Source organism: Hirundo rustica, chromosome 12, assembly GCF_015227805.2.
Source record: "Hirundo rustica isolate bHirRus1 chromosome 12, bHirRus1.pri.v3, whole genome shotgun sequence".
NCBI classification, from domain to species: Eukaryota; Metazoa; Chordata; class Aves; order Passeriformes; family Hirundinidae; genus Hirundo; species Hirundo rustica.
In genome coordinates this window covers 13,691,354-13,718,643 of record NC_053461.1, presented here as the reverse complement: position 1 = coordinate 13,718,643, position 27,290 = coordinate 13,691,354, and the positions used below count along the sequence as shown (strand labels likewise).

General features: G+C 45.2%; 1 protein-coding gene across 12 annotated transcripts in view; it reads left to right on the top strand.

The window, feature by feature from the left end:
• The window catches only part of CADPS (calcium dependent secretion activator), a 207,938-nt gene that overhangs the window by 52,511 nt on the left and 128,137 nt on the right, over positions 1-27,290 (top strand). For all 12 annotated transcript variants that reach the window (XM_040076170.2, XM_058422205.1, XM_040076175.2 and 9 more), the window contains exons 4-6: positions 18,970-19,050; positions 24,041-24,277; positions 26,577-26,698. In XM_040076170.2, the coding sequence (XP_039932104.1) occupies positions 18,970-19,050; positions 24,041-24,277; positions 26,577-26,698 (440 nt within the window). The remainder of the gene's footprint in view (positions 1-18,969; positions 19,051-24,040; positions 24,278-26,576; positions 26,699-27,290) is intronic.

Below are 27,290 nucleotides of genomic sequence, written 5' to 3'. Positions count from 1 at the left end.
TGACTTGACATTTCCAATCTACCTTAGCCCCTTTATTTAAGGACTGCTGTTTCTCTTCTTTCATTGAAAATGGAAGTTGTTGGCATGACTTTGACTGCAAATGCCTGGCTGCTTCCACCTCTGAGCAAAGGGAGGGTTGGGGAAATGGACCCTTCCTGGCACAGTTGTACAGGGAGATGCTGAAGCAGTGGGGAAGGTTTTGCAAAAGCTTGAGAAATAGATCCTTGAGCATCACTACGTGTGATAACATTGGGGAATTACAGCTCGAAACCATTTCGGTGGGGGAGGAGAACACTTTACACTGAAAAACCCAACGATCCCATGCAGTATGTTGCCACTGTGCGGGGTAGTCCAGCCTCAAAACACCTGGTGAGTCTGCCCGAGGAGAAGCCAAGCCAAATGTTATCCATTAGAGGGGAGAGGGGTATCTAAATGTGCTACATAAAAGCTAAATGTTTATCGCTAATCTCTCCCTAAAAAACAAAAAAACCCAAGCAAACATAAAATGCAGCTGAGATGGGCTGGAGTACAGTTTCTGAGTTGGCTTCCATGGGGTCTGCTTCCAAGGTCTCCAAAGGTGGGACTTGGCTCTCAAAATGCCGTCTTTATTTCAAGCAATCTCTTGCTTCCCTAACTTTGAATTCAGTGCAAGCCACTGTACATAAAAACCAGTTTCTCCGTGTGGAGAAACATTGTGGACTGTGTCTTATTAGGAAAGGAAAATGTCACTCCTCCTGTTTGTCTTTCCCTCAACCAGAGATGATGAGCAGAAGACATGACAAAGAATGCCCCCACTGGCTCCTTTTGGAGAGTGTAATCTTACTTTTTCTTTGAGCAGCATTTTGTTCCCTGCAGTACATGTTCCTGTCAATCAGCCCAGGAGGCCTTGGGAGACAGAAGGGGTGTTATCCAGACCTCTCTGTCTTTAAGCAAGGAACTGCTAGCTGCAAAAGAACCCATATGTGATGCTTATCTTAAGGAAGGCTGGAATACTTAATAAGACATAACTGGTGCATGACCCTGCACTATGTTAATGCCTCTCTTTCTCTTCCTCTTCCTTTTAACTGGAAATACAATGGAGCAGCTAGAATTTAATTTTGCCCGTAGGTCTTTAAATCTAATTTGAATTCCACATGAAAATCTCAATGCTTTGCAGCGCTTCAATCCTCGCTCGTGTATTTTATCAGTGATTACCTTCCTGGGGAACTTTTAATGCCTGTCTCAGGAGCAGAATGGAAAGATACAGTCATGGGGGGTTATACATGGTCATGCTGGCTTGTGCCAGAGCTCCAGGGTCTTCATTTCAGCACGCAATGTCTTGTCAGAGAGCCTGGACTGGTTCCCACGGTGCTCTGCTAGCCTAAGGTTACACACTATTCTTTTGGTTTTCTTTTTATCATGTTACAGAGAGAGATCATTCTTCTGACATATATCATCCACTCAGGGAATATTTTGAAAGTCCTACATTAATATTTTACTGGGTTTTTTCTACTTATTTCTGTAAGATGTGGTTTCCTCAAGGCTGCTTCTTTGCAGTCCATATTGTGTTCAGATTTCAAGAAAAGGGAATTATTTAAAAAAAATAAAATTATTCACCAGTCGTTTCCTCCACTCCTTACAATTCATTCTTCAGTCCACCAGTGTTCCATACAACTTGAAAAATGCTTCATGTCACAGCTTGAGATGTGATAGACAGTGTAATCTTAATTCAGAAGAAACTTTGGGAGTCGAATGGATCAGGCCATAGAAAGTACTTCATGAATATAAAATACAGCTGAGTTAATCTTCCAATTTTCATCTAAAAAGTACCAAATTAAAAAGAGAATAGCTATATTTCTTAGCAGAAATGAGATGCCAAGAATTTTCTTCAAAAGGATATCAAAGTAGACACACATTTGTTCCCACTGAGCTGACTATAAATTGGGAAATGATCAATAAAGTAGATTTCATGCATTTCAAAGGCTCAGCCTCAATATCCCTAACTTATGTAAGCTGCTCCTTGCCTCAATTTCAGTGTGAGTTTTCATATTCAATGCACTGCATTTTTTCTGGAACATCTGATTCTGCTCATGTTTCTGAGAAACTAAGAGTGCAAGTTCAGTACAGACTTGGATGCAACACAACTTCTAATACAGTTTCTTACGTATTTAAAAGGCCTATAGTAGCCTAAAATCATGCAAAAACTGCATTGGCCTCCACAGCACAGATTTTATTGTATAACGCAGGGAAGTAGTGATGTTTCCTATCAGCAGTGATCTGTGCCTGTGTTTCCCAAGTGTTGTAGCCAGCTTTTGGTCCAGTTCTTTTGTCTCTGACAGAGAACAGTGAGAAGATGGGGAGATGATGGCACAGTATTATTGGTCATGTATTTGTCATGAAGTCTTTGTAGAAACATTGATAGCTGTGACAGGGAAGCGAGTGCAGTTTCCCAATAGTCCTGAGTGCTGGTTGTCCAGGAGAGCACGGTGTGGGGTGGAGGTTGGAGTCTGAATCCTATTGTGGCCCAACCACAGCCAGGTTCCCGCACCCTGTGGGCTCCTGGGCATTGGTGGACCCAGGCTGCCTGCTTGTGTGTGCAGGCTTGAGCCTTAACCATTCCTCAGATGTGCAGAGGAGGAGAGAGCTAAAATTACAGGCATTTCCCGCAATAAATGAGAACAAAGAACAAATGCATACTTTTGCTGTCCTCTTCTGAATGTGCTGCGTGTGGGGAATGATGTTGGCAGTTAAAAAAGGTGCTGGGGAGAACGCAGGCACGGTGACAAACAGTGACCACAGGTCAGGTACCCAGACTTTGCCCGACAGCCTGTTGAGTTTTGGTTAAATACCTGTTCATTCTCATGGGTGCAGCTCATTTCTGCATCTTGTCTGACTGCTGACTGTGTGTGCAGCTGTACTGGCAGCAGCAACAAAACATCTCCAGTCATCATTAGCCCACAGGAAGGGAAGCTGGGCAAGTCTACATTGATGGTATTTTGCTCCAGGTATCAACATAAAAATGTAAGATGTAGGGCTCAGAAATGAAAACATTAAGTCACCAAAAAGGTGGGAGATCTTGGAACATAACACAAATTGCAGTGGAATGCTGGAGAGAGTGTAAGGCTTTACTCCTTTGCTGTTCCTTAGCAGAAGGAGTAGCAGTGACAAGTTCTCTTTTTCCCAGGCTGAGGCCCATGAGTTGTTGTCTTCTGTGAAGAGTTTTTGCTAAATATAACTATCTTCTTTTGTGACCTAGTTAAGTCCAAACTTGACAGGGAGAAAGCCTTTTGGGTGTTTTAAATTATAAAATTCTAATAGTGGATTAATTAAATGGTCTCATATTTCTTCTCAACACCAGTAATTTATCATGCTGATATTTCTGCCAGTTTGTCGGAGTGTTTATTGTGCAACATTGGTGGAATGAGCTGCAGGCATGTGTTTGGCTGCCATTGCCAGGAGTCTCGTGCACCCGCGTGCGGAACTGAGACCAGGACTGACAAAATAGCTGCAAAACAGAGATGTTGTTCATGGAGAAATTATTGACACAGAAATTTAAGTCCCATGATGCCTGTTAGGTCTGATGAGAATGCCATTTGCCAAGTGTTGCATCATGACGGTGCTCCCCATCTCCTCATAGCCTGAAGTCTTATTCTCTTCCTATGAATATCCAAATTCTTACTGTCAACACAGGCAGATAGTGATAAGACAAGGGGGGAAATTTTAAGGTAAAAGAGGAGAGCATTAGATTAGGTATTAGGAAGAAATTTGATTCACTGTGAGGGTGGCACTGGCGCAAGTTGCCCAGAGAAGCTGTGGATGCCCCATTGCTGAAGTTTTCAAGGCCAGGTTAAATCTGGTCTAGGGGAAGGTGTACCTGCCCATGGAAAAAGGGGTTGGAAAAAGGTGGTCTTTATGTTCCCTTTCAATCCAAACCATTCTATGAATCTGTATTTCTATGAAAAACGTAAAATATCAAGTAGTCATTTTCATTCGCCTTCTAACTCTGCACTTCATTGACCTTTCTGCTTGTGGATTTTCTCTTTATTTGCCCTTTTTCTCTGTAACAGTGGATTTTGGCTGGGAATAGTTGTGCTCAGATGGTTAGGTATCAGTTGGGTGTAAATTAGCTGAAGGAGCTGTGGTTGCCATTGTCAAAATGCTTCCAAAATAACTTTATGTGGGAGAGTGATGGTCAGGTCAGACAAGAGAAGCGTGGTTTGGGTCTGCTTGAGGGGAATGGAGTTAGAGGGGATAATGCCAGTTAGATTAATAGAAGAGCCATGCACTCTTAAGTACTGGCTTAAATGCTGTCAGAGATCCTTCATGTTACAGTGGCCCCTTGTGAGTGTGCAACAGCAAGAGTATTTGAGAACAGGTCTGTTTCCCATGAACATCTGCGGTATTTGAGGTGAGGAACACAGGTTTCTCTGAGGCTGGCACAGCAGCTTTCCTCTGGGAAGTCCCTGCTGACAGCATGGTCCTTTAGCAAAGCAAGAGGAGAAAACTGGACATGGGTTTTGCTCCTGGTTTGGCTCAGTGATGAGCTGCTGTTCTCCCCAGGGGTACCAGCTGTAGCCCTGTCTGCTCAGTGCTGGGAAGTGATTCTGCTCCTTTCTTGTGCAGTCCTTTGCCCAACTGTGTAACTCCTGATCCCCTTTATTAACAGTCAACATAGACAATTATTCAGGGTCACTGATTGGCCAATTTGTTCTGGCTTTATGTATGGCAACTGCAAAACAGCTGAGGATGTCTGGCAGGCAGTAGAAGTCTCATTTCTATCAATTAAAATAGCCAAATATATGTTCAATGAGATAATTTGGATCATTACTCTTCCCTATCATAATGGCATTTGCAGTTTCATCCATTGTGGATAAAAACATAGGCAGCATCAATGATAAAACAAATAATACCTATTTCTGTCCTAAATATATGAGTAGAAAAACTGGCATTGTAACATCAGAGTATGAGCCTGATCTGAGCATTGTCATTAGTGATCTTGGGAAAACCTGATGCGTTTCAAAATAAGAATGATTTTTCTGGATTATGACAATCAAAATACATTTTGTTTAACCAGATCAGTGTCTATCACCATCATGTGAAGCACCATGTGAACCACTGCAAGCCAGGAACTCCTCCTGGTATCTCTGTCTCGTATTTGTCTCATCTGCAGTGGGGTAGCAATAGAGCAGGGGATGATGGAGGGAAGGGCAGGACAGGAGGCACATCTGTCTCCCTAAGGCATCCTGTCATACCAGCATGCCACAGCTGAAGAGAATCTCTCTCTCTCCACTGTTACTGAATTTACTTGCTGCCAGATACCAGTTGAAAGTAAATCTCTCCTTTTCAAAGACAAAGAGTTCAGAAGAATGTGTAATAACAGAACTCTCCCTGTGCAGAGGCAGCTGGGAAGGGGTGTGCCAGGGTGCTGGGGAGCAGAGGAAGAGAAAAATGGGTCAAATAAAATTCTGCTGAAAAAGGAGCAAACGCTCACTGATAGCATGAAATTGGATGTAACTGTAAACTCTGCTGGACATGAATTGGTCTGTGCCAATGTGATCCCTGGAGAAGGGAAGGGCAGCTGGCAGCAAGTAACAGCAAAGGGGTGGTCTCAGAAAAATTCACCAGGCAAACCAGAGTTTAGCTCGAAACAGGAGCATTTCCTTTCAAAAGTGTCATTAGCTCTCTGCTGCAGGCTGCAGTGATTCCTGCCTTAAGATGAAGCAAAACTCATCCCTCTGGTCTGATGGCAGTGATCTGTGTGGAGGGCTTTTCCAGCTGCTCTGGGAAACCCTGGCCGCAGGGTGTGTGGACACAGCTGAACTGGATATAGGGCCAGTCTCACCTTGCTGCAGCGGTTTGCCTGCCCTGTTTTCCAGCATCTGAAACCACTGTGCTACCCTTGCTTTTCTCAGTATGCAAGTCTGTAACCTTCAAGAGAACCTCTAGCAAAATTTAGAGGAAAATCTGTTGGGGAGGATGAAACTAGAAAGCCTTACAAATATGACTGCTTAGATTTTGAGAGTATGAAGCCTATAAGTGAGATAGAATTGAAAGCAAGTTTCGATGTCTGAGATGTCCTAGTTACTGGATGTCTGGAAAACAATTATATAGCTCCTTTTTTTAATCCATCCTCCCCCTTTTTTCTTTTTTTTTTTTCTTTTTGCTTTCCTTCTGCTTCAAAAGAGGCCCTGGAGACTATTTAAAGGTGAAACAAACAATGAGGAAGTATAAGCTGTCATAAATAGTGTTAAAACAAGAGTCAGACTTGCAGTAAAGTAACAAGGTACCTGAGAAGGTGGTGACAGAGTTGTGAAAGGTTTTCAAAGCTTGTGTCTGATTGATGCCTTGTGGGCATCAGCTAAGGATTCTCAGGACATTGATGGGCAAGGAGAGCAGGATGCAGCCACAGCCTCAGTGGGTGTGCTGAGGCGTCCAGCCATGGTGCCAAGCCTTTGGCAAGTGTGAAGGTACCCCAGGAAACACTGTGAGAAACTGTTACCTTTCTATAGGGCAGTAAAAAATTGTCTCCTATATTCCAATCTGGAATCTGTACTATAAAAATACATTGGAAGGGTCTTGAGTGTTATGTGAAGGGGCAAGGAAGAACTAAAAGTTTGACTCACCTGGGGAAATGGTCCAAGTAATTTGTTTGCAGATGTGTTGGAGCAATGTTTAACTGTCCATGTACAGGAGCAGTAAAACTGGGATCGAAGCAGCCACTCTTAGCTGATAGTCAGGGTTGGGAGAGCTGGGCAAGGGTTGTGACAGTCTTTCTCTCACCTGAAGCATACACTGGATCTTTTCCTATCAGATATGCTGAAGTTTAAATGGAAGGTTGGGCCTTAACATAGCAATTGTATGCTGAATTTTTGCTAGGGATGTACAAGAGATTGCACAGGAAGGGGCAAGTGGTTAATTTTGGGCTGGGAATCCATCTCAGCCCATTGACTGGGCAGATTTTGGACACCATGAAAGTGTTATTGCTGAATATGGAATCAGTTATTTAACTGAACTTTGTCTAGGCTGGTTATTTCATTTTAGTCTGCAATGGAAGTTGTGGTGGGCTCTGCAAAAGAGTCTTGCAGCCAGGCAGATTGGAGCTGTTCCCTGGCCACCTGCAGCCAAAAGCCTTTGCTGTGGTGCTGCCCATGTTAGGAAGCAGGGCTGGCATGCATGGAGCCCTTGGTGCTGCATGGCAGTGAGGATGAGGTGATGGCAGATGAGGGGACACTGCTTTGCCAGATGAAGTTTGTTACAAATTCCCATCTGCTCAGAAGCAGAAGCTATAAGGTTTGTGCTTGTACAAGTAATTATTTGTTATACATTTTTAAACATGAAATCTAGTCCAAACGGCAAATATTTTTAGCGTGTGTCATTGTGCAGTTAAGAAAGCTGCCAGCAGCATAAACCAGAATAACTCTGTGTGGCGATTGGGCTGATCTGGGATTTTCTGCTTTGCCCATTTTCTCCTCCCCACGCTTGGGTACTCATTCTCTCAGCTAGGCTCCCGCTCTCATGAGCCAGCATCTTGCAAAGCCAGCTGCTTTGTCACCCCTCCATTCATTTTACCTGAGATGGAAAGCACGGCTGGGAGGTGTTTGGCTGGGTGTGAAAATGCCTCTGGAAAAAATGGGGCAGGATTGCTGCTTTTTCTCCCAGTGGAATATGGAAGAGGCAATCTGACATCTCTTAATTTTCAGCTAATGCATGCTGTGGAGTGAGCCTGCACATGGTTTATAACGTAGGCACATTTGGGCTGAATGAAGCGGGTTTTTTTCAGGTTTTTAAGGAACTGGTTGAATTGTTTCAGCAGTGTTTTACCCTCCACTCTAAATTCCACTAAAAAAGAGTGGGAGAATGGATTTAAGATGGGTCAGAGCATTTTAGAAACAGGATGGCTTAGGTTTTTAAGGTTGCATAAAAATGTAGGGAGGAAAACTGTCTGAAGATGAATGCTTTTTGACAGGCTGGGATCTGTTGTGGATTTTGCTCAGCCTGTGAGCCAAATGATTTTGTTATTCCCTCAGCTCTCATGCAAGGTCACAGCATAAACCTCAGCTCTCATGCAAGGTCACCATGATTCCTTTGCACCTGCGAAGCAGCACAGACAGGTACCAGAGCATTTCCCAGCTTTGCTGGTTCCCAGCAAGAGCTCCCTTGTTTCCATCCACCTGTCTTAGCAGCTTTCTCAGCATTTGGGCCATGAGTCCTGTCAGAGCCTGCTTTTCCCTGTTGTTTTTCCCTATAATTCCACTGGAGAAAGAGGGGAATGCAGAGGGTGTGCAGCAGGGACAGCAGTCTGACCCAATGGGTTGCACACATGCATTATTTTTTTTTTCTAGTGCCCTGAGCACTGCTCTCCTGCCCTTGATTTCTATAGATCTTTGATTAATGATAAGAAAGAAAGGGGAAGGGTTTCAGCTGTAGATTCCATATGTGTCCGGTGGTGCCTTCATTTGAAGTAAGAGGGTGATTTTAGCAGTGTAATTTTGACCAGGATACAAAGCAGAATGCAAAAAAAAAAAGCTAAATTCCATGAAAATGCTTCAAGTGTAGCTTTTCACTTCAATATCTTCCTTGATGTTTTTCCTAATGTCTAAAAAGAACTGCAGCAGTTGGCTGAGATGAACAGGTGCTGCAGACCTGCAGTCATGGTTGCACTCTGTGTCACATCTGGATTCCAGCTGTGTATTTTGCACTACTCTCATACGTGTCTTTTTTGCATATAAAGGGCATTGTCCTCTGTGAAAGCTTAAAGGGGAGGCTGAGGGTAGACTGAGATGAAATGGGATCAGAGAGCAGGTTATCACCTTATTTTTTCAGAATGCTGCCACGCAGAAAGCGGTGAGGGACTTCAACAATAGCAGACTGTAATGCCATACTATCTGAGTGTGCAGTATATTTTCCCTAATTCTCTTAGCAAAAGCCTCCTGACCTGCTAACAATTTCAAAGGAAAGAGGTCATGCCTTACTGAATGTAGTTCAGAATAAACCACATTTCCTCAGAAAGCAGGAGATGACAGTGTTTCTGGCAGAGCTGTCTGGAAGAGTCACCATACGGCTACACTGGAGCCTGACCCACCACCCAGCACATATCCCATCCTTAAATCCATCATCTGTTGTTCATGGAAGTCTGCTGCAGAGGACTGTGCCATCCCTGCTGGCATCCCAGCCCTCTCCTTCAGGCTGCCCACGGAATTCAGAGGTGGTGGGTGCTGCTCCCTCTTCTCCAGCTGTGTTGTATCCTGGCATGTGCCAAGGCTGAGGTAGTCCAGCCTGGGCTGGGATGGATGTGTTGGGCAATTAGTGTTTTACTTGGCTTTAAATACAAAGAATAATCTGTGAAGCAGTGTGAAAAAGAGCTTTCCACATGCTGGGGATGGAAAAGCTCTGTGTGGAGGTTCTATCCCTACTGAGAGTTCTATCCCTTACTGCAGGGAAAGGTAATTGAGAGGCAGTGGGTGAAGCCCAGAGTGGGACTGGGAAAAGCTGGTCTTAGTGCTGTCATGAACACAGTGCACATCAGGACAACACTGGTTTCCTGCCCTGGTTCTCCCATCTGCAGGGTGTTGGCATCCTCCTCACACACAACCCCTGTGGAGAGCCTGGGGATGCAGGCACTGCTCCAAAATGCTCCACAGCAGCCTGGCTGCATTCTCCATCTCATGGTGTGGGAGGGGCAGGGACAGCCTTGACTGGGGGAACAGGGCAGACAGATGGACACCTGGGACTAGAGGACAGACTGACAACTTGTCCTTCTGCTCCAGGTGGAGCAGGTTGTAGGCAAACAGCTCTCCTGCACCCACTGGGACAGCAGAGCAGCTTGAAAGCTTCAGATAATAATATTTCACATGGAGAAGGCTGTTAATGACAGGGGATGTGGGTGACTGCCTGTTTCTGTTGCTGCTGTATTAGCTGTACTTAAATCAGCTTACATTAACTGCAGTTATATTTTATGCTCTCTGTCTACATGGCTGAATTTTTAGATTGTTAATTTTCAATTGCAAATTGTTTAATTACATCTGAACTTTCCATAAATATTTGGAACCTGAGTTAATATTTTCTATTACATGCGATTCATGGTCTGGAAAAAAACTAATTGTTCTTAGTGCTGTGCACTGGGTCTGGCAGTGTCGTCAAAGCCTTGATGCTCTCTTATCTGCAGTTTCTTGCATTCACAGCTGATGTGTCAGAAATTGAGGTCTGTAGCTGGTGCTGTGTGTGTGTTATGGTCAGGAAAGCCATTTAGGATTCATTTGGCTCCCTGACAAGAGGAAAAGGAAGCGTGATGTTTTCACTCCATGCAGTGGTAACATGGTGAAGATTGGAGGCTTATGACACTACGTGTGTATCTATTATTGCTGTGGTCCCAGAGCCTGCTCTGAACATCAGTATGAGATCTGGAAGGCAATGGGTCTAAGACTAGGAGGAATTTTTAGTGTCTTCAAACCCCAGGGACCCAAAAGCTCCTCTCTGTTTGCCCATGCTCCTCCACCCAGGCAGGGCTGCAGGTTTGAGCTGATTAGAGTAAAGCCAGTGCAAGCCTGGGAGCAGCAGTGCCATGCTCTGTGCAGAGGGAGCTGGGCTGTCCAGCCGTGTGGCAGGAGCTGCTGCTGCCAGGCTGAAACATCTTATTCTGTGGAATAATTGTTATAGTGCCTGTACACAGAAATTATTTATCATATGTTCAATATGGACAAATAACAGCATTTTCTATATTGTGTATAAGGTTTGCTGGGCTGACTGTCCCCACCATTAAGGGTATGAGGATGGTGCACCCCAAGGAGGACTTGTCCCACCTGCTAAGCTCTCCCCACACTCGGTACCTTGTGCTGTATTCCTCCTCCTCTCAACTGCTTTTTAAAAGCATTTTTGTTCCCTGTGTTTGTTTCTTCATAGCTCTGCCTCTTGCTGCTTTTCTGTGTCTCCTTTAATTCTCACATCCTTGATCCTTAATGCAGGTGCCAGAGCATCTCGCAAGGGTCTTAAGTGAGGTTAGATCCCACATGACAGCTCTCAGCTCCACATGGCCTTTCTCAGAGATGCCAGACATCTATTTTGTGCCACTGGTTCTTCAGGGGCAGGATAGGTCCTGTTGGAGGGGATCAGGCAGTATGAGAGGTGATGGATGTTCCCTATTAGTGAGGCTAGGATTCCAATCCATATTTCTTGTGATTTTTTTTTTCATGTTGTTGAATGCCAATTATTTTAAAAAGAGGTAGCTTTTCTGAAATGCAATGATAGATTAGATAGGATTGGTATGGGTAAAGGTTGATACTGCTTCTGTTCAAAACCAGGAGATTCTCTCTGAGGTAAACTTCTCTGACACCTTTGACTCAGAGCACAGATGTTTGGACACTGCTCTAAGAAAAGCAAGGAATTGGCCTTTTAATTAGCATAATATAGTAATTTAGCATAGCAATACTGATTGCTTATTAATCATTTATAGTTGTTGTTGTTATGTATTGATCAAAGGGACTTAGAGATGTGATGTTTCTGCTCTGGATTTTGATAAGTTGATACCAATTAGTGAGCAGCATATTAGGTGCAAATCAGAGGGACTAAAATAGCTGCATCTGCAGTGGAAGGCGGTTCCCTTCCAGTTCTCTGTTGCTGTAAGAAGAGGGTCTGATGGTGACCCGTACAGAGACTTTTGAAGAAGTCTGATCCTACTCACAGGTGAGACCAGCAGCTTCAGCTCCCACCTCCCCTATAGGATGCCATCCACTGAGAACATGTAGCGACCTCTTTATGTGCTGGAAATTTGCTGCCTAGGGGTTTAATTCTCCTGACTGCTTTCTCCCTGACCTTATGGGAAAGTTTGCTGCATCAAACCAGCGCGAAACACATCAGGAGGTCAGTCTCTTTAGATTTCCAGCTGTGATAAATCTAAACTTCAGAAACACAAAAATGAACTGTAATGAGCAGGATTGCAATATTTGCTATCCTAGTCCTTGAAAAAGTAGGAGCCATGAACTTGTCTTTACATTCCCTCTCCCTTGTTTTCTGCAGATTTAGCATATAATAGAACCAAAACATTAGTGTTTCATGGCCAGTTTCTACTTTGCCAGTTTTTTTCTCAGAGCTTTCTGCAGAAAAACAATTACTGTGTAGACACCATTGGAGATGTTCCCACATCTTATTCCACCACATTTAATCCTGCTGAGTGTCAGGGTACTGCAGCTTTGCTGGACTGGATCCTCGTGCAACTTGCTTTAGCTCCAAAAGCCAAAGCCCATTTTGAATTAACTGATGAATGTGTCTACCATTAAGCTTTTAATCAAAGATGAGGATTTGAGGATATGTAGATCCTCCTTCCGTGATGGATTGGGATGAATTAATTACAGCTGATTCTAGCGGTAGAACTTATTTGGAACTCAATAGTAGTTCATTGTCGTATTTAGGAAATTCAGGTGATTCTTTTTTGCATTAACTGATGTGACATTCAGCATATGATAAGAAAACACTGGCAAGCTAAATGTAGTGATGTGCCTTAGACAGCATCAACCAGCCAGTGCTCCAGTTTCTTTCATGGTGCCATAGCACAGCGTTTGCTGCCCACATGCCTCCAAGCATCCTTATGCAATGCCATAAGAAGATGGTGTTAAGGCATCAGAGGTCAGAGTCTCTGGACAGCTTTAGTTTTCAATCCCTTTCAGTGTCATACACCTTGCACAGATGATCTTGCAGAGGGATTTGCAGGGTTCAAAAGTTCTCTGGCCGCAGATGGAAAGGACGTGCCTTCCGAGTGGATGTGCTCTGCCGTCCCTTTTCTTCACAGCTTGCAAAACATTTGCAAAGGCAGGCAGCACTTTTTTCTTCCCCTTCCTGTTTTGCTGAGTCTGGTTTCTCATTTACTTTGATTTATCATTGCACGTAAATCTGGAGGAATCTTTGCCAACCTGCTGTAAAGATGCACTCTGGGTTTGCTTGTCTCAGCTTTCCTCAGCCCCACGGTGCAGCCTTCAAAGCAGTGGAGAGATGTGGTGCTAGACAGGTTGGGAACTGAGAGGGCATGGAGAGGTATCATCTTTTCCTGCACAGGATCCGTGCCTGTCACCTGCCAGCCCTTGCCATGGCACCAGCTCTGTAGATGAGCAGTGAGTACCCATGGGTGCTGCTGCCAGCTGCAAAGAGGTCTTGAGAAACCTCTGCCCGCACGTGCAGCAGAGCTGCTCTGGTGGAAAATCACCTCAGTTCATGGGATAAACAGCTAAGACAGCACTCAGACCACCAAGGGTGGACCTCTTGACCTGACCTGGTGAAGCAGGCACGGTCCCAGCATCCACAGGCAGATGTAATGGGTGAGAGCCTGCGCAGCCCCGGTGGCTGCTGAGGCACAGAGAGGTATTGCAGCGCTCAGAGATTCACACTGAGGCGGGGAGAGGCTGCTCTACATCCTGGGGAATGTTTTCACCGATGAATCTAGTGCAACCCTAAAGTTTGTGTAGCATGAAATAAGATTTCTCTTTAAGAGGGAATCATCAGCCCTTACTGCATTATCCAAGTCCTTTCTATTGTTTTAAATCACCCTCCCAGGAGCTCCTGAGTGCTCTCATGCAGAAGGTGTTCATTAGATAACCTGGGAGTGTGCTGGGATAGCAGGAGCCAGCACCTACCCACAGCAAACAGCAACTGTGCAGCCCTTAGTGAATTATTATGGAAATGACTGAGTCCCTGCAGCATAGCCTATTATACCTACACATGAGCAAAATAAGGGGAAGGGGGTTGTCACATTTTGGGGTGCTGGAACCCTCAGGTTCAGTGAGGAGCTAGGGCTATCAGGAGGGAAAAAGAAAATTTTGGTGAGGTAATAGGCACAGGTTCCTTGAATTAAGGGGAGCTTTACATTGTACTGGGAAGATTCTGCATGACTGAACCTAAAAGACTGATTTGGCAGTTCTGACTGGCCAGAGGAGAGGTAACCTTAAGCATCCCTGCTGTGCAGCGGCACTGCGTCCCCCTGGAATGTTGGGGGAACATATGTCACTGCAATCCTAAAGGCTGGTGAAGAAGATATGTTCTGCAGGTCCCTCCACGTCTTTCAAAAACCTCTCTCCAACTGCAGGAGTGAGAGTTGATGAATCCATAGTTGGCCTGTGCAGATGCTGCCGTGGTTGCTGGTGCAGGGAAGTGCCTAACACGGGGAAGCTGTCCTTGCTTCCTCTTCCTTGCTCGTGTTTCAGATCCCAAGGCAGCCAGCTGTCTGCGGGTCGCAGTTTGCTGCTCAGAGGGTGAGCATGTTTCCCAGGACATTAGTGATTTACCCTTCTGAGGCAGATCAGCATCATTCATGTTCCCAGTTTAAAGGGAAGTCAGAATCCCACCTGCAGCTGAAGATGAAATGTTCAGATCCTCCTCCTCTTTCTGCTTCAGCCTTGTGGGAAGAGACTGGGGCCTTGAGCACCAGACCACTGCCATCCCGCTGCCCTCCCGCTGCCCTAGGCTGCTGTAGAGAGAAATATTCACCATTAGTGGGAAAAGGGTGCTGCAGAGCAGCCTGTGACATTGACATGGAGCATATGTGTGCCACTGTGTGCCTCATTGCACTTTATCTCCTAAAACAGCAGCTTTGAGGTAAGAAACCAGGGGCATCCCTACAATGAGTCACTTTGGGGGCCATGGTTTTTTTTAGCTGGAGCACTCCATGATGCTGATGCCACATGTTGTGAGTACTCCTGGACTGGCAGATTAATTATTAATTGATGTGGCTGATGAATTTTTCAGTGTTTTCTCACACTGTGCATCACAAAGTGAAACCACCTTTTATGAGACAAAGATCTCTTCTAAAGCCCTGCATCAAAGTTGCAAAATTGTCATCCATATTGTGATCTTGTTCAGCCTTCACCATGAGCATGTTTGCTTTGAAATACTTAATCAACCATTTGCTGAGCTACAGAGCTCCAAGCATGTTGAAGGATGAGTACCTCAAAACTTCCTCTTTGAGGCATTTGGCACCTATAACCATGCACTGCACATGCATTTGGCCGCACTAATTATTTTGGGAGGAGTTAAACCAGGCTTAGGAAGGACATGAGTGGGTCGTGGCTTTTGTCTTGGTCCTCCAGCCATGGAAAATAATTCACAAAGTGGCATTTTCAGACCCCTCAGCTGCATGGTGCTGTGCTGCATGCAGGGATAGAGAAAATTAATGTTTGGGATTGCTGAGAGTGCCCACAGCCAGGACAGTCCCTGCTCGGCAGCAGCCCACCTGATCACCTATTCCTGGGTGCCAATACTGCCAGGGGGAAAACCAACACAGGCAATAGCTGAGGGTTTCACAGAGACCCACATTAAATGCTTTCCTTTCCAGAACAATAAAAGCCAGGTGTGTTTCTGCTCCCAGTGCAGCATAAAGCAGGTTGCTGCAGCTCAGCATTTGCGCTGCCAGAGAATTTAAAATGTATTTTTCCAGAACCCCGTTGTAAATGGCTGGTCCTCTGCAGGAGTGGGTGTCATGGGAGGGCCACTGCATCCACCACCACACTGTAACCTTTCACAGGGAAGGGGAGATGCCCTGGGACAGGCCCTAGTTATGCCTCAGGAATGGAGATGTTGTGACATCTGCTGCCTTTGCAGGAAGCAGGAATCAGCATCAGCAGCGGCTGGCAGGGAGGGGTTAGACTAGTAAATGGTCCCAGTGGTTTGTGGCTGGTGCTGATGGCAGTTACACCAACAATACCTGTCACGTCTGTGGCATAAATGCCAGGCATTGAAGGTTGTATCTGTACACTGCATCCTGTCACTGCAAACCCTCTTAGCTCACAACAATGTTATTTCATTATAACATCATTGTAAACGATAAAGGTTTATTTCGTTACAAACCCTTACAGTTTACAACATTATTTCATTACAAACCCTTGTAGTTTACAACAATGTTATTCCCAGCAGAGCTGAGCTCAGAGCTTGGCTTTAGCTCCTGTGCCGTGTTCCGCTCCCTGGGGACTGTCCCGTTAATCCATGTTTGGTGGAACAGTCAGATCCACTGTGCTCCTCCCAGCTAGCCAAGGGCTGTGCACAGCCTGTCACTTGTGCCACCAGCACCGTCACCAGGCTGGGGGCGTTCGTCCCATCTGCAGCCCTCTCGCTGTGGTCGCTGGCAAGAGAGCTGTGCCCTGCTCAGTCCCCAGGCAGGTGGGTGGATCTGAGGTGTGAATCCCAACCGAAGTGCTTTGTGCACAGCAGAGAAGGGAGGAGGAGAGCAGCCTGGGCTGCTCCAGTGGCTCTTTCGGAGCCGTGGCAGCAATAGCAAATGGTTTGGCTTTAAGCTGAGATAAACTGACACTGGAGTTTTCGATATAAACACTTCAAATAAAACACTTGGACTCCAAAAGCATGGGGATTAAAAATCTCCTAATACCCTTCTTGTCCTTGCACAGCCTTTGGCGTTTCCTGGTATAAGAAGAAGTGAGCCTGGGCTCTTGGCTTTAAAAACTGTAAGACTCAGGCTGGGCGACATAGGGGTGATGCAGCAAACACTTTAGATGTGGGTTTGGCAGGTGCCTGTGCATCTTACTGAAGATCTTACAGACTAATTAGTCTGGTTGGTTTGTGTCTGTTTCTGCCTTTTAAAGATGTAGAGGGATTATCTCCCATCCTTTCACAATAACAGGAAAAAAATTCTCTCAGGGAGTTTGTTTCAGGGGAATGGGAGCAAAGGATTGCTTCTGTGGGCCAGCAACTGGTTCTTACTGGCAATCAAAACTGTCAGACTCTCATGAGGAACATTTTAAACTCATTTCTCTTACTTGCTAGTGCCCACTAAAAATTATTCCTTATTAACAGTTTATATGTAAAAAACCAATCTTCTTGTAAGGTCTTTTTCTTGTAATTGAACCCTCACCAGGGGTTAGAGTAGACACCTGCCCTGCAATGCCTGCAGTGTCATAGGCTGGCTGCAGTGCTGGTCAGTGTTGGGTTCCACTTAAAACCTAATCTGCATATAGTTTTTCATTTTTATTCTTTTGCTTTAGCAACTGGTACACCAACGTAGATAATCTCAGCAGGGCAGGCAGAGAGAACTAATGTGGTTGCGGGTAGATGTATGAAAACATCTAATTTACCAGCAGGCAGTTGGGTAATGATCAGTTGAGAATTACAAATTATGTAAATCATGTATTTGTGGCATGCTGCTGAAGAAAAGCCCAGTGCATATGACAAATCATGTATATACTGAAATCTGTAATACTTTTCACATTTAATTGACTGGGGCAACCTTATGATTTATATCTTTGCTTTATTCACAGCATACCCATAACATAGTCATAATGCAGAACAAAACTAATTCATTTTCTCTTTGACTTCTTAAATAATTTATGTATTTGGCTGTCAAGTAGCTGAATATGAAGTGGGCATGCATGTGGCAGATAATAAATAGCTGATTCTCTAGTTAAGAAATTGAGTTTTAATGATATTAAGATCTGTGTTGCCTTGCTTGGTCTTTCTTAGATGGCATGCCTCACATTTGCACCTTGCCTTATTTCACAAGCAAAGTATGTTTTATGGGTACCAGCATTACTCTGTTAATGGCCCTGTGTAGTCTTATGGCTGTGTAAAATGTGCTCTGCTTGCTCTGGTGGCAACAGGAGCCTTTCCCAGGCATAGGAGGAGACGGGCTGAGCTGTTAGGCTACTGCTCTTAATCCCAGGAGATCTGCTGAAAGGTGCCAGGAGGACAGGCAGGGGCTGTCTCATTAGTACCATTCTGTAGACAACAAGAAGAAAATGTTGTTTTGGCTACTACAGACTAGGATTTCTTTCCCAAAGATCAGTTTTTGTCATGGAGCTATCATGCAGAATCGTTGAAAATACAGCCTGGAAAGATTTTGTTTGTTTGTTTGTTTGTTTGTTTGTTTTAAATACCAGGTTACTTGGCTTGGCATCACTGCTTAATCTTGGGAAACACAGCCCTGGAAAGCAGTGCCTTACCCACTCAGCCACAGAGGCTGCCTGGGCTGCTTGTTGGCTCCTAAGAAAAATAATCTTCTGCAGTCAGATCTTTCCTTGACACCTGTAGCATCACTGGAAAACATCTGTACAATCAAGATAGTGCAGAAAGCGTGAGGCAGTTTGTTGGCTCATTATCATACTGCAAAATCAACCCTCCTCCACAGCAGCATCCTCAATTTCTAAATTTAGCTCCTGAGTTATTTTGGGTAGTGTGTGATTAACCTCAATTACTGTAGCTCAGATAGAATTCAGATAATTCCCCCTCTTTCAGAATTGCAAAGAAATGGAAATTTGGGCCTGTACATTTCCTACCCTTAATGAAACAGCTCTGAGAAGTGCTTCCACACTGGTGCAGGATAGTTGTGAGGTACATTTGTTCATGAGGAACATAACAGGGGCAGCTGATCCTGAAAGGTGCTGGTAATCCATGGCTCTGTACTGGTGTTGGGATCAGGAATATAAAGATGAGCCACACCAGCGGGTTACGTCATGTGGCTCGTGTGAATGAAACCATTGGAGCTTCAATGGATTTGGATCACAGTCAGGATACTTTGTAGGTTTCCTGCGTTAAATCCAGAACAAAGGCTTTCAAAAGGTAATCAGAAATACACTTTCCATCAATCTCAGCCGTAGGGATGTGCAGGCAGACAGATGAGGAGATGCCATGGAAAGTGATGGGTCAGGGGCAATGTGGTGTTTCAGCTGATTCCGTGAGCACCAGCAGACGAGCTCATCATTCATCAGGCTGAGAATCAAAACTTTTGTCATCACTGTAGCTGTAACTTTGCAGAGTACACTGCACCAGACTGCCTCAGGGTGAGGGTGCTTGGCCCCAGGAGGCAGCAGGGCAGGCATCAAAAACTGTCCATCTTGGATTGTTGAGCATTGTGTTTGTCCTTTGTGGGGGCTTCTGTTCCAGAACGTGTCCCCTCACCACTTGCTCTATCAGCAGTGAGGCACAGATGGTCAACTCAGAGAACTGCTCCTAGAGGTGTTGCATTGGTTAATTTTTCACCTTGATTTACCTTTTGTTTTTATACAGCTGGACAACCCTGATGAGCAAGCAGCGCAGATCAGACGTGAGTTAGATGGACGTCTCCAAATGGCAGAACAAATTGCTAAGGTAAAAAAAAAAAAAAAAAAGTCTACTTTTATTAATAACCTCTTCATTTAGGAGTATACAAGGAGTTTGATGCAGCCCCCAGGTCCTGTCATTCTCTTGAGAGTTTCTTCTCACAGTAATTACATTAAGTTAAAAATGATCAGATTTTTAGCTGCAAACAAAAACTATGAAGCTGTTTTCTTGGAATGTCCTGATGAGCTGGGACAGTTTAGGTTCCTGAAAAATCCCTTGTGGGTCCTCAGAGGTGTCACATTTCTATGCTAGGCAATAAGGTGGATGATGCTGTGTAGAAAAGAAGCCAGGAATAATCCTAATGGGATTTGTGTTGTTTGCTGGGCTGATGAGAGCCACAATTTCTTGCTTGTAGGTAAATGCTGCCTTAGTGAAGGTCCTTCAGATGTATTGTCCCAAAGAAGTTCACACTGTGCATGAGAGCAGTCAGGCTATCTGCAGACATTGCTGCTGTTTGAGGCAGTAGGCACTGGGACCTCCAAACAGCTTTGATAACCAAGCACTCAGCTCTTCTCCTTAGAGACCCTTCTGTAAGAAGTCATCTCCCTTGGAGCAAATCACACCCTCACACAGTGCAGATTCACCTGGCCTCCAATGGACCATAGATGATGGAGAGAATCCTGTTGACATCAATATGGCTGAGTTTTATCCTTACCTCTAATCAGATGCTTTGAGTCACTGATAAAGCCCTAATGGGGCTGAAGTCATTTGGAATGATCTGTCTGGCTGTTCTTGATAATCAAGAAACCATTACTACAAGGCAAAAAAAAAAGGATCTAATCAGAGAGACAAGCTCAGTCTAGGGACCTGCCTTTCAGCAGCAGTCCTCCCAGAACTGAGCTGGGCCCAAATTAGGATTTTTTTGTAGGAAATGTAATATCGGAGATGTTTGCAACCACACTGTTATGCCTGGGTGTGAAAAGTCAGGCATTAGCAGTGGTGCTGGTGGAGCCTGCACAGCTCCTCCTCACTAACACCTCTGTTAAACATCTGCTCCTGTTTCATCTTTGGGGACATAGGCTCTGGTTTTCCTCACTTCACTGATAAAATTAGTGAGATGTCCAAGGACCACATGGCCAGTCAATGGTGCAGCAAAACAGCAAACTGACTGTAGCTCTTTTGTTCAGCATTTGGCCCTTTGCCACTTCATTCTTGTCAGGAAAACCTACAGTACTTATTTGCAGTGAGGTGTAAGCCTCTGCACTGAGTGCAGCTGCTCTGGTTCTGAGATGGGTAGCCAGGCCCTGAGTGCCAGAAAAAGATTGCCTGGTTTTGTTATTTCATTTTCTCTTTATGGCATGTAGAACAACAATATGCATGATTCAGTAGCAGCCAGCAGAAGCTGCAGCTTCATGAATTTTTTTTTTTTTGCAAATGAGAATTTGCCAGTTCTGTTTTTCCCCCAAGGGTGCTGAAAACAAACCATGACACTGCTGCCTGTCCGAGAGAGAGTCGGGGGAAACTCCTCAACATATCTCTGTGCAGAATTCAACCTTCAAAATTCAACAGTGCAGGTTGGAGGGTGGTTTAGAGTGAAAAGGGACTTACCTGTGTTCCAGCTGGCAGCTAGGGATATTTAATCTCTGTCATGGTACTGCAGCAGACGACTTTCTCTTCAGAATGTCAGGCCCCGCCAGCATCTGCCTGCGAGAAACCTTGTTCTTTCAGATCCATGAATACCATATTTTGGAGGCTTCCAAATGACCTTTTGAATCCTTTTCTGTAGCCTCCTTTCAGGGCAAGGCTGCTTTCCCTGTAACAGAGGGCAGGTTCACAATTCAGCTATGCGAAAGGATAGCATTTCCATTTTTATCTCCAATTTGCAGCTTTTAATACAGCTTTGCTGCACAGGGAGGCTTACAGTGCTTGTGAAAGCAGCACTGAGGCATCTGTCTCGGAGATTCCACGCTCAAGGCAAATTAATGCCTCGATAAATTAAGAAATTCACACTAGGACATTTGTTCTTCAGAGGCAGCAAAGGCTGTGGAGTCTTACGGGACCAGTGGCTTTGCAAGGCTTTTTCTGAGCTGTTGTGTGACCTTGAACAAGTCACTGTTGCTGCCAGCTTTCCTGCCTCTGGATACCAGGACACAGCTCTGGGTCTGAACAAGTCGCTGTTGGTGCCAGCTTTCCTGCCTCTGGATACCAGGACACAGCTCTGGGTCTGAACAAGTCACTGTTGGTGCCAGCTTTCCTGCCTCTGGATACCAGGACACAGCTCTGCGTCTTTTTGCCTTTCCTTGTGCCCAGGAGAGTGCAGCTCAGTGCAGCACTAGGCAAGGTCCCCCACTGAGCCTGCCTCTATCAAAGCACATCAGCCCAGCCTCGGAGCCAGGAGGCTTGAGGATCACACTCTGTGGCAAGCAGATGTTTTACAGCTGAATCTGGACAGGCTTTTCAGTCTGCGTGCTGTACTTTTCCAGCAGCTAAATAGAGCAGCATTACAGCTGAGAGCTTAGTGCTGCCAAGGCAGACATATATTTTTCTCTGCAGTAGCAAGTGTTCTGCTGTCCTGTGGTGCCTTTCCCCCTCCCTGTCACCTGGCCTCAAGGAAGGAGCACGTTTTGGGACAACTAAATGACACCTTGTGGTGACACTAGAGTGATATGTCTGTCTGGGGCTGGACCCACTCTTCTCCAGCGTGCTGGACAGGTCATTCATCAGTGTCTTAACTCTGCCTCTCTTCATGCTTGTGCCTCTCTCCCTGTTCCTGATCCTCTCTCTGCTCCCAGTACATGGGGAGGTGACTGATGTCTTGCTGTTGTCTGCATCTCTTGATAGTGTCTTACTCCAGACTTCCCCCAGCTTTATCTCCAGTCTGATAGGTGACTTGAGACCACATCTATATCTCTGCATTTCCAACATCAGTTAAATAGTCCCAGTTAAACTATTATGCATCACCTCAAACTACATTTTTAGCCTTAATACAAGTAATTGCTGGGGGCACACAGTGAAATGTCTCAGTCCTTGCTGCACTGCTGAAGAGGTTTGTGAGGGCAGTGCCAAAATTGCAGTCCCTGGGGGGATGAATGACAACAGGGTAAAAAAGCTATAACGTCTGAACATCATTGCTGCAGCAGTAGTTCTCAAAATATACAAAACAATTGAGCTTTTTTGTTTGTTTTTTTTTCCTCTAGCGGTGTCTTGCAACTTATATAGTGCACCGACAATACAGGAGGCTGATAAGGTAGTTTGTTTCACTTTAGATCTAATTTACATGAGGGAGCTGCTTCCCAAGATGGGAGCTGCTTCCCAAGATTGAAGCTGGAAGCAGATAACTATACTTCATCTGCTTTGTGTGAGTGCTGCTGAGAGCTCTGCTTGTAGCAGGTAGGATCTTGAGGACTCGTACAAACACTAGTGCAGAGAACTCTTTCAGCAGCCTGATGTCAGTCTTCTAGAAGAAACATGACCTTGTTTTCTTTCCTAGAATACATTTTACAAATGGCTTTATACAATGTTGTGAATTGCCACCAAGATTGTTTGCAGGTCAGCCCTGTGTTCCCTGGCTGCAGATGCTGCCTCACTGTCTTACACCTTGCACAGTGTCTTGTAAGCCACTGAGAGACACTCGAATCCTGAGCAGATTCAGGCCATGGGAAGAGTTGTCAGAAGATGTAGGGCTCAGGCTGGTGATGGGCAGCAGTTCAAAGCTGAGAATATGCATTGGGGAACATCATATTTTGCTCTCACTGTCAGCCTTGGTTTAGAGTTTAAATGTCCTGTTGACAGCAAGCAGCACTGGAGGGTCTCACAGTGAAAGGTTGTCTTCTTGTGGGGAGGCTCAGGCCTTGACAAGTAGTGGAAAGGATGTTTTACCCCTTCCAGTTAGGACCAAACCTTCCTGCCCACACATGGCTGGTTTTTACTCTTTGGGCTCCTTTCACACCTAGAAACCTGATGAAGCAACCATTCAGAAGTGTTTTAAAAAGAGCTGGCACAACTGGGAGACTGGAAAACAAATTTCTTACTGTCAGCATCCTCTCAATCCTTAGTTAGTTGCTGTTGGTCACAAAGTTCAGTTGAGATCTGGAGTGTTTGTAATTGAGAATGAATCCATAGGGAAAAAGCCCATTTGCAGATAGAAGTCAGTGAATTGCAAGCGCATGCAAGGTACAGGAAAGTTGGATAAGTACCAAGTAGTAATTCTGTGAGAAACTAGCAATAATGTTTCTACATTACTCAGGAGGAAACTGTAATTTGTCATCTGGTTTGTAGGAGTTCCCTGCTCACAAACCTCTGCAGATGCTTTTCCTAGGATGACTTTATGATACTTGTATCCCCAGTTGTCTGTTCTGTTCATGCTGGATATTAAGTCCTGCACATTTAAGACTGGTTCCGAGAGTGAAGGGGGTAGAGGAAGCGTGGAGTTTTTTTTCAGAAACTTCACTTGCTCCCCTGCATTCCTTCTCACAGACTGTGTTGTCTGTAGCGTGGACAATGGGAAAGGACTCTCCTTTGCTTTTAGTTAGTTTTTGGTTAGCTGAGGCAGAGAAATTCCCCAGACTGTGGCTTTTCTTTTTCTTGGAGCTGGTCAGCCTGCTCTGGACTGAAAACCCAGAGGAGCACCAGGAGCTCACACCTGTGGCCCACTGGGGCTCAGAACAGCATTTTCCAGCACAGGAGGGGCTGATAAGAGACTGAGTGAGCTGAGCCCATGACAAGGACTTTCTGAATTTGCCATCTCTTCAGAACAGCGAGAGGTTTTATTGTTCAATATTACTCATTTTTTTATGCTTGTGAATACTTTGCTTGTTAAATAAAACGGGTTTTTTTCCACTCTTCTTCAAGGAAGTATTTTCCTGAACCAGTTGGAGCAGGGACTGCTTGAATCTGCTTTCCAGAGGGACTCCTTTGGAAGTTTCCTCCCAAATTTGCCCTAAACCAGCACAGTGCTCTTGGGGGATTCTCACACTGCAACAAGTGGTTGTCGATTCTTACAAACATTCATTCTGTTGTGTTTGTTTCCAAATCCAAGGAGCGCAAGTTTCCCAAGTTTGTGTCCAAAGAAATGGAAAACATGTACATTGAGGAGCTGAAGTCATCTGTCAATCTCCTGATGGCAAACTTGGAGAGCATGCCTGTGTCTAAGGGAGGCTCCGAGTTCAAGCTGCAGAAGCTGAAACGTAGCCACAACACCTCAATAATTGACATGGGAGAGGAAAATGAGAACCAGCTTTCCAAGTCAGATGTCGTGTTGTCGTTCTCCCTGGAGGTAAGCTGCATGCACACAGTGTGCAGAGTTCATAGGAGTAAAAAGCGCAGCAGCCAACTTCTGCTCAGTTCAAATTTAGGTTAGGTGGAGAGATGTGAGTAGAAATCACTTTCTGTTCACTAGAAGCTTTGCCTGTGATTAAACATGATGTCCTTTCTGGTGTCTCACCATCTTGTTGGAACAGTCTGTGTGGTATACACTGTCTGGCATTTTGTGATTATGTGTATCAAATGGCTCAGAAATCTGCATCATTAACTGATCTCTTCATGCAGTTTGTTACTGGCTGTAGCCCAGTAACCCTGAGCCTGTACTGTCCCCAAAACCATTACAATAATGCAACACTAAATATCAGCATGTTTAACTATTGCCAGCTAGAGGGGTTGTTGTATTTCCCTGAGAGAAATACTTCCTCTTTGAAGAATTGCGAAAAATCCTGGAGTTTGAATTCACCCAACAGATTGGTTTGCAGTTTGTGTGGAAATACTGTGCTGTGCTGGGTTGCTCTTTGCTCCCTGTTGCTTGCTGACTTTCAGCTCAGCGCTCTGCCGAGCAGTTTGTCTGTGCAGCCCAGGGGAAGGCTGGGTGCCGCTGAGCCTCTGACATGGGCTGCCTCAGTCCTGGAGCAGTGTTGCTCAGTAGCTCTTTTCAGCCGACTCATTTGTTCGGTGCAAACACATTTGTGGTCTGTTTGTGGGCATATTTACTTCAGGGAGTCATCAGCTCACCCGTACAGAATTGTTGTTGTCTGTCAGTGAGAGTGGGATTATATTACATTGTCAAAACAACTACCAGGATGAAGTCAAAAATGTAGGATGCAGAAAAATCAGAAAATTCTATTTTTGTGTTGTTTCCTGTTTATTTGCCTTCCTAGGGCGTCTCTTGTTACACCTGTCATGCTAATGCAAAACTTCACAACCCTGGTTGTCCAGTCTCAGAATTTAAGTCATGAAGTGTCTGAAACCATCTTAAAGAGTATTCAGTTCAGTCTTATTTAAAACTAGGGCTGTGAATCCAGAGGTGGTGCCTTCAAGAGCATCAAATAAGGTAACTTCCAAGCATTCCCATATGGAGGAGCAGGGAATTCTCACAAAGCAGTACCCCCCCCCCCCCCCCCCCAGTGCAGAAGCTGTGCAGAGTGTACAGCTGTGTGTGAAGGGACACGCTTACAACAGGGTGTCACAAATGCTCTGCTCCAGCTGAACCCCATCTGGTGGGAAGTCAAAGCCCAGTGAGGCCCTGACTGCAGGAGCTGGCAGGTCTGGGTAGTGCTCAGTGCACAAACCTCCTGCTGCAAGAAAGCTTTTACCAAAACTGTGCTCTCATCAGAGGGTTTGTGGAGCTCTGTGTGCCACAGAGAGGATCCTCAGCTCCAGACAGATCAGAAGACTCGAGGAGAGGAATTTTAAACCCCTGTGTATATACTACATAAATAGCTGTAATAAAACATGAACAGGAACTCCCACAGTGGTTCTTGTAGAAATGTTTAAGGTATGTGGTTAATGGGATTAATCACCTTTTTAAAAAAGGAAAAAAAAATTAATTACCTGCAAGAAACTTAGGTGGCGATTTCTTAATTAGAAAGATTTTCTATAAGCAAGATGAAGAAAGAGATTTTTTTTCTTTTATCAGAGATGTAGAGTGGAAAAGGGGCAGCAGTTTTAAACTGGAAGAGGTTAGATCTAGATTGAGTATAAGAAAGAAATTTTTATTTGGTTTTTTTTGAGGGTGGTAGGACACTGGAACAGGGAACGACTGGAGCTTAGATATTTTCATCCTTAAAATTTTTGATGATCAGGTTGGATGGGGCTCTGAGAATCAGATCTACTGAAAGATATCCCTGCCTCAGCATGGGGATTGGATCAGATGATCTTCAAACATCAACCCCAAACAATTCTATGATTAATATGGTAAATATGCTTTTGGCACAAGCTGAGTAGTTGCATGCTTTTTTTTTTTTTTTCCTGGATTTCACATATTAAGGCACTTCTAGGTGGGCACTTCACAGACACTTTCACCATGTCTGTGAAACCTGTCTCCCGAAGCTGGGTAGAGCCCTGGACACGCAAGGTTTTCAGCGAGCCCGTGTGCGGTCAGAGGGAATCCTGGTCTCCACGCAGACCCGGCTGGCTGCCACCGTCCCCGCTCAGCCTGGGCAGTGCCACTGTCCCTGCCCATCTGCCGCCGTGGGCATCCAGCAGCACGTGAAGGACCCCAGCGCTGGCTGACCCCATGGGTTCATCATCCCCAGCAAGGTCTGAAGGAGGCTGCTCCTCTCACGTTTCTCCTTCTCTGCCTGCAGGTTGTCATCATGGAGGTGCAGGGCCTGAAGTCGCTGGCCCCCAACCGCATCGTGTACTGCACCATGGAAGTCGAAGGTGGGGAGAAGCTGCAGACAGACCAGGCTGAAGCCTCAAAGCCAACGTAAGCCTTGCTTTGCTTTTTGGTCTCCCCACCACGCTCTCCTCTGCCGTGTCACTGCACATAGCTCTGGCTCCTGCGTGGTGAGGGCAGGACTGTCAGAAACAGAGGGGAAACATGGCCTTCCACACATGCAGCTAAGAATGGCGCATAAGCCCTGACCGAGGGGAATAAGGTGTTAATGAGAGGCTTATGTCTCATGTAGCCACAGAGAGATAAATTTGTGCCTATACTTAAGTGCTTTACTAAATAGGGATGGAGTTAAGCATGTGCATAGATAAGTACTTGTCTGAGAGTCCATCTGAACTGGTGCCATCAGGTATAGGTACATTATCTTGTCCACACTGTCAGGGTTTTGGCAGTCCTACGAGAAAGAGAACAGCTGGCAGGGACACAGTCTGGCAGCCACAGCCAGAGGTGGAAGAAAGGATCTGGGAAAAGCTTCAAATGACTCAGTTAAAGCTTTATCTGAGGCCTCTCTGGCCCAGTCCCATTCAAGGGCAGAGTCTTTTTCTGTCCTCTTTGACCTCGTCCTTAAATCCCACTTTCGACCCCATTCTTGGCATTCTTTTGTCTTACCTGGATGTTAAGTGCC